We start from the raw sequence: 7,114 nt of genomic DNA, 5'->3' as shown, positions 1-7,114 counted from the left end.
TTGATACATCCTTGTGATGCTGAATCAATTTTGGGGTATCTTTTTTTTTTTTTTTGTGTGTGCTCTCTCTTTGTTCCAGGAAGCGAGGATGACATCATGTTCATGTTCTGACTCTGTAAATAAACCTAGCGGCCCCGACTGAAAAAAATGAGATGAAAGAAAATAAACAGAACATTTTGTTTGGGAACTGAAAGATTCATATTAAGAGGTCACTTAAGAGAAACACTTTCTGAGTCATCAAAATTGTGCAGAGGTAAATTGGTAGGTAGATAAGAGCAAAGAGAAATGGACGTCATGCTTGTCTGACACGATAACATACAAGACAACAAAACCACTAAAACTGATGTGACGCTGATGGATTCCACTCTCCGCATTAGCGTTTTAATGGTTGTAATGTAGGGCAAGGAAGTGGGTCAAACTCGGTCACATTAAAAAAAAAAAATGAAATGGAAAAAAAGCCAAATCAATCAAAAGAATCCCATTATATTAGTTTTCATTTTGCCATTGGATGAATGTTATCTGCATATTCATCTACTTTGGATTCCATCTGTAGTTCTCAAACGTGTCATTGGGAATTAGATGACAAACAGTATCACGAGACGACGCTGTTGGCTTGTGTGTATCCTTCATCAGTGGATAACAACACTTCTTTTCATGGCAGTCAGTGTATCCGGGTCAGCTGGGCAGGAGATGCAGAATCCTGCAGCTGTGTGTGTGTGTGTGTGTGTGTGTGTGTGTGTGTGTGTGTGTGTGTGTGTGTGTGTGTGTGTGTGTGTGTGTGTGTGTGTGTGTGTGTGTGTGTGTGTGTGTGTGTGTGTGTGTGTGTATGTGTGAACAGCTAGTCAAAATAGTACAAAGTATCTGCAGTGTGTTTTTTTTTTTTTTGTACCAAAGGCTTATTTACTGCTGTTGATTTGTTCTTTTTAACCACACTGGCTTAAAAGTGCATTGCAATTTATAAAGTACTTTTTTTTTTAACATCAATCATGTTTTTAGATGATTCAGTGATTCTGTTGTTTTGAATAATAAATGTTTGATTCATTTTTCTGTCTGTTTTCCAGCAGAGCTGTCATCTTAATACCCAAATGGTTGTCTGTAAAATGTGTTTGTTTGCCCACATATTCTTATCTCCACTGCTCCATCATGACTTGATTGCTGTGTTGTTGTTTTTTTTCCTTTCGACCAATTGTGCCCCTTTGGGAAAAACAAACCGCTTCCCATCTCATGCAGTTCTCATACAGCTCCGTTAAGGACAAGAGGATTGAACTAATTACTCAAATATTTGATCCTACCTTCACCATCTAATCTGTTTTAAAAAAAAAAATACCACAAGTTTGAAGACGAATATTTTGGATCGCAGAGACTAAAACTGTGAAAGTTAAAGCTGTTGTTTGTTTGTTGATACTTTTATTTTCCTCGTGAGGCATCTGATCCTCTTTCACCTGACAACCCATGATCAAGAGTACAATGCACATTTATCAGAAAATAGTTACATCATACAACCTGACCCACAAAAGGATTATGTCCCAAATATAGTGGAAGGTTAATGCATGTTTGTATATCTTAATTTTACACATTGCATCTGGACGGCAGCCATTGGGAAACACCGAGTTTATTGCACTGCAAGCTGACCTCAGTGCAACACAGTGCCGTCAGCATGAAGCAAAAGTCGGGGAGGGGGCGGGGCTACAAGTCCCTGCAAGAAGCGGACTGATATGCCCGAGAGCTCGCTCACAAGTGCGTCTGCTTGGAGCGGATCTGGAACCCGAATGAGCGCTCCATTTGGTAGACTCGGGGATGACGCCAATATTCTTCACTGAAAGCTGCAGACACTGTGGAGATCCGCATCTTCAAATATGGAGAAGATATTTGAGTGCAATGTTTATTCTAGAGTAGCGCGCATGAGGAGGATGACAACCGCATCTCGTCCGCATGGACAACCCGCTGTTGCATCTGTGAAGAGCGGCTCAAAGCTTCCACGAGAGTGACTTTCGTGTCTTCTGTGCGCTGGGAGGAGGAAAAAGAAGAAGAAGAAAAAAAAAACCACTCTTCATTGCCAGTTTGTGGACTGCGACACAACTGGCTTTAATATTCTGCTATATTCTCAGGTGAGCATTTTTGAGTGAATTGGAAATGTACATTTATTTTTATTTTTTTATTTGTGCCAAGTAAACTTCTCAAATCTATGTTTGATGGCGCTATAAAGCCATAAATGATGTCACATTGGCTTCTTCAGACAGCAAGCAGAGTAGTTGAGACTGAATCAACAACACAGTCCAATTCATTCTGGATGGTTTTAAACAACAAAATCCTTTTTTTTTCTTCTTTCTTCCAAATTCTTAACAAGTTGATAGTGCAACAATTGTTATGCCAGTTGTTAGTGATCAACACAATACAAAGCTGGAGATTTTTGTCCGTAGCTCTTTGAGTGCGGAAATCCATTGTTTTCAGTTTTCTACAAAATGACAACTTTGCTTTGAGTGCATCATGTCTGAAAAAGAATCAAAGCGTTTCTCTTTTCATCAGTTGCAGATCATTTCGTCATCATCATGGGCACCGTACTTTCTCTATCACCCGTCTCGCGCAAGTCAGGCTACTACGAAAACCGTCCCGGTTCCTTAAGCCACTACCCGAGCCTGAGCAGCCGATCTCTCAACAACCAGAAAGAGCGCGGCTTGAAGAGAGGCCAGTCCATCTTCCTCCCGGTGCTCACGTGGAAACGACTGGTGGCTTCCACCAAGAAGAAAGGGAATGCCAAAAAAGGCTCCAATGCGCCACTTGGCCCGGTTGACCCTCTGAACAACAACAACCTAAACATCTACCAAAAGGATCCCGTGCTTCACCTCAACTACGAGAATGTGAGGAAGTCTCTGTCGTGCGCTAACTTGAGCAGCTACGAGTTGCCGACGGGACTCGGGCTGGGTTACGGCCTGGGACTGGGCCACGGGTACGGCTGCATGAAACCGCAGCAGCTTTCTTCTGTGAAAAAAATCCCGCAGGGGACCTTGAGCACGTCCCCTAAACGCGTCATCGTCCAAGCGTCCACCAGCGAGCTGCTTCGCTGCTTAGGGGAGTTCCTGTGCTGTCGCTGCTACCGCCTCAAGCATCTGTTGCCGTCCGACCCTGTTCTGTGGCTGCGGGCCGTAGATCGCTCGCTTCTGCTCCAGGGCTGGCAGGACCAGGCCTTCGTCACACCGGCTAACGTGGTCTTCGTCTATATGCTGTGTCGAGACGTGGTGGACGGGGATTTGGTAGCGTCGGAGCACGAGCTGCAGGCCATCCTGCTCACCTGCCTCTACCTATCCTACTCCTACATGGGTAACGAAATATCCTACCCCCTCAAGCCCTTTCTGGTGGAAGCGGGTAAGGAAGCCTTCTGGGACCGATGCCTCGCTATCATCAACGCCACGAGCTCCAAGATGCTGCGAATTAACGCGGACCCTCATTTTTTTACCCAAGTGTTTGCCGAACTCAAAAGCGAAGGGGGGGGTGTTCCGCAAGATTACAGTCGGGTTCTGGATCGGTGAGAGGAGCGGCGGAAAATGCAGACAGATGCAAGCTTTTGACTCGTTCCGTTGCCATATGTATTTATTTGATGATCGGTTGCCAAATCTTGGATGGAAATTTGAGATTGAAATTGGCGCTGAACAATTACAAAAAAAAAAAAAAACTGAAATGTTGACAAGCATTTCAATTGAATTCTCTCTTGCCACGTCATCCTGCCCTTTTTTTTTTTTTTAATCAACAGCAACCATGAGAACTTCCAAAAAAATCGAAGCACCATTTGTGATGTTTCCCTCAAGAATCTGCTTGAGTTGACTTGAATTGCCGAGCCTTTTGCTCCACCTGTCCCAACAAAAGTCTTGCCTAGCATGTGCGAGGCCTCCAGTTGTCTCAGCTGCCTCTCGGGATCCTTCAGCGTCCTCACACCGGATAAATCAACATGCACGGCTCAGACCGGAGTACGCCGTTGTCGCCGAGCACCGTGGCGGATTTCCAGCGGTCGAACCTAAACATCCAAGCCGATTGGATTGACATTTTCATCAGAGACTGAATCATAAAACGGGGCACAGACAGTTTAATCTGACTAAATTGGATATTCCGAGACAATGCCGAGCCGAGTGAATGCACTCGGATGGATGGGAACAGCTGCACGTCGGTACCGCGCCAGTCCTGCTGTGTGCTTTTATGGGTCACCTGGCCTGAGGGGACAGTTGCCTATTTTTACTCAAATCAAATTTACCAGGGAGCTTTTCAGGCTTCTCAGAGTAGTAGTAGTAGTAGTAGTTTCATATCCCGCTTTAGCGCCGACGCATGTGAGCGGAAAGCGTGACCGACTTGTGCATCAGCTGTTTAGCCCGTCCTGCGTTCCCTTGCTTCTTGTTGACAGGCCGCCGCAGCCTGGCTGCTAATTAGATTAGCAGATTACGATTGCCCCCCCGTCTCTCAAGACCTCTGCCCCTTCTCGTCCACTCAATAACCCCCGCAGAGTCCGACTGCTAAATCCAGGCCGTGCATTTCAATTCCCAGTCATGTGCTCTTTATTCAGAATAAAAGCGTGACACACGTGCACTGGTCAGAGTTCAATCTGGCTCGGCGTCTAATGAGTGCGCCGCACATTCTCATCTGTCATGCACAGGCTTTTTAAAACAGAGAGTTCGTTAGTCTCAATGTGAGTTATGCACGACTTAGAGCATTTTTATCATTTTGATGCTTTTCAGTGTGATTTGTGCAACTCTACTTTGATCACAAAGATGTTCATTTATCAAATTAACATAACGCAATGCTCATATTTCCCCGAGAAGCATCTTCATTCAGATCCTCGGGAAGAAAAAACACAAAAAAAAATAGGCTAATTGCATCTTCTACTAAAATAAGTGCAGAGCGGTGACCCAGTATTTTTGCACAATACTAAAGTAGTACAGTATTCCAAAGTCATATAAAATTTGACCTTAACACATATAAACATCCCCTTAGTGGGTAATCCAACGTTAATCCTCCCGCCCAATCAGATGGAGAGGGAGCGAGGGATGACGAGATGGAGAGAGAGAGCGGGGGGGGGGGGGGGGTCGGAATGCACTGAGATTTTGATGTCACACTCGCCGTGCAGTTTTTGACCTCCCGGCTCAGCCTTCAAATCCTCCTTTAACAAAGTGAAGGCCACATAGGCCCAAAGCTGCCTATTCCCAGCCCCGTTTGAGTCAAACCCGCCCGAGGGGGAGCTCGCATGAGTCACACCAGTCAAGCAGATAAGAGTGACGGCGTGATTCATAACCAGAAAGAGAGGCGCCTTTTCTTGGCCTTCAAATGGCAGCCATTTTGGTCTTATTGTTACTTCTTGCACCCCCTCGCTCGCTTGCACAGCTTTGACAAGGACACTTGTGTCTCATCTGCCCCCCCCCCGCGCTCAGCTGTTCATTAGATTTGACACCCCGACCCCGCCAGCTATCGTCAGGACAAGGAAGGGCAGAATTGTTGTCATGAGGTCTGTCATATTTGTTTTTACTTCATGAGACTGTGGGATAAATTTAAAGGTTACATCCCCAATTTGAAATCAGAGCATCCAAATGAGCCACACGGCAACTGTCTCCTCTTTATCGTACCTCTGTTCAATCCGTACCCGAGCGAGATCCGGTAGCTGCTCCTCCGATCCTTCCAAGCCAATTAGCTGGAGTTGGAATTCACTTCATCCAATCAAAAGCCTCCTCAGAGATGGACTTGAAGGACAGCATGCACATCATGTTTGTGGTCTCTCTTTGGGCATCGCAAGGACTTGATGGTTGCTTGGACCTGAAATGTACATTTGTGGAGATGTGTGTGTTATTTATCCTAAAAACGCAAATTCAGAGATAAAAAAAAAATTGCCGCACACACAGTTCAACCCAAAGTAGGTCAGACTGTGGCCAAATGTAGTGTTCAAGTGGTTGTTTACATAATCTCAAGGCTGGCAATTACACTAGTTAGTGATATAAGACTGTAAATTGTGTTTGAGGTATTCATCAAGTATTTGCCTTTGTCATTGTTTTTTTTTTTTATCTTGAATAACTTTGGACTTGAATTTTTTTTTTGTGGGGCAGAAAATGAAATGTAATTCGAAAGTTCACCAAATAAAACAACTCAACTAGGGTATGAATAATAATGGTCACAAAAATGGTCCCAATTGGTTTTCTAAATGGGGAAATATTATTTAAAGTGTAGGAATCGTAACCATTTCCACTTTTAGCTGAACGTGATGAAAATGTCAAGTAGTGTTGAGTTCGCACAACTCTGTGAGTTGTGTTAAATTATTGGATTGCTGCTGCATGATCGCCTTAACACGGTGACTGGTGTAAATAAAACATTATGTAAAAAAAAATAAAAAAGAAAATAAAAATAATAGAATAAACTGATAGTGATGTTCTGTCGTAGAACGCATGCTGGCCGGTAGTTTAGAAATGTACTGTATGCTTTTTTTTTTTTTTACCTGTTCATGTTTTGCTTTTTATACATACTGAATTCTCATCGTAATATTTGTTGGCCATTTTAAAATCCTTTTTTTAACAAAGTACATGTCGTCAACATCCGTTATGACTACTCATGCTTAGAAACACTGGAAACAAAAATATTTCATAGGTTACAGCTATTAAAATAGAAACATTTGATTTCTTCAGGCACTTTTTTTTTTTTAATCAAATTGATCAAGTTAGCGACTATTAATGGCTTTTACCATCAATGCAGCAGATGGTGACACAAAGATGGTCATTGTACTTGTGGTGTTTGTCTCAGGCAGCTCCGGGGCAGCCTGCGTATACACAGATTGTTTCACACTTACAGCAACGTTGAGCAGATGTTAAAACTAAAACAAATATATAAATATAATATAACTGCTGAATTTCAATCTCCCCCTTCTCGCTTGGTCGCTCTGGGTTTCCATGGTTACCATCTCCGGTAACCTAAAACAAAGAAGCACATTAACTTGAATGAACTTTCATAAAAGTCACTAAAAGTGTGTGGCTAATAAAAAGAAAACTTGAAGACATTTTTTTTGTTCCATTTTTCATGATGACAATGTTTACGATGTGGATTATTTAATAAAGTCTGGAGCTGAAGTACAACTGCAGTGTCAATAATTTTT

At 43.2% G+C, this 7,114-nt stretch overlaps 1 protein-coding gene across 1 annotated transcript; it reads left to right on the top strand.

Annotated features, from left to right (window-relative positions):
* Positions 1–1,807: 1,807 nt before the first annotated feature.
* Positions 1,808–7,094, top strand: LOC147040908 (cyclin-dependent kinase 5 activator 1). Its single transcript, XM_085900845.1, has 2 exons — positions 1,808–2,108; positions 2,527–7,094. The coding sequence occupies exon 2, from the start codon at positions 2,550–2,552 to the stop codon at positions 3,525–3,527; it is 978 nt and encodes a 325-aa protein (XP_085756971.1). The 5' UTR covers positions 1,808–2,108; positions 2,527–2,549; the 3' UTR covers positions 3,528–7,094.
* Positions 7,095–7,114: the final 20 nt, after the last annotated feature.

The sequence above is a fragment of the Syngnathus leptorhynchus genome, chromosome 20 (assembly GCF_054491065.1).
Source record: "Syngnathus leptorhynchus isolate UIUO chromosome 20, UIUO_Slep, whole genome shotgun sequence".
Taxonomy (NCBI): Eukaryota; Metazoa; Chordata; class Actinopteri; order Syngnathiformes; family Syngnathidae; genus Syngnathus; species Syngnathus leptorhynchus.
This window is presented reverse-complemented; position numbering and strand designations above follow the sequence as displayed.

What these genes read in the sequence shown, in the direction of transcription:
- LOC147040908 (XM_085900845.1), top strand. Translation starts at nt 2,550, where the DNA reads ATGGGCACCGTACTTTCTCTATCACCCGTCTCGCGCAAGTCAGGCTAC.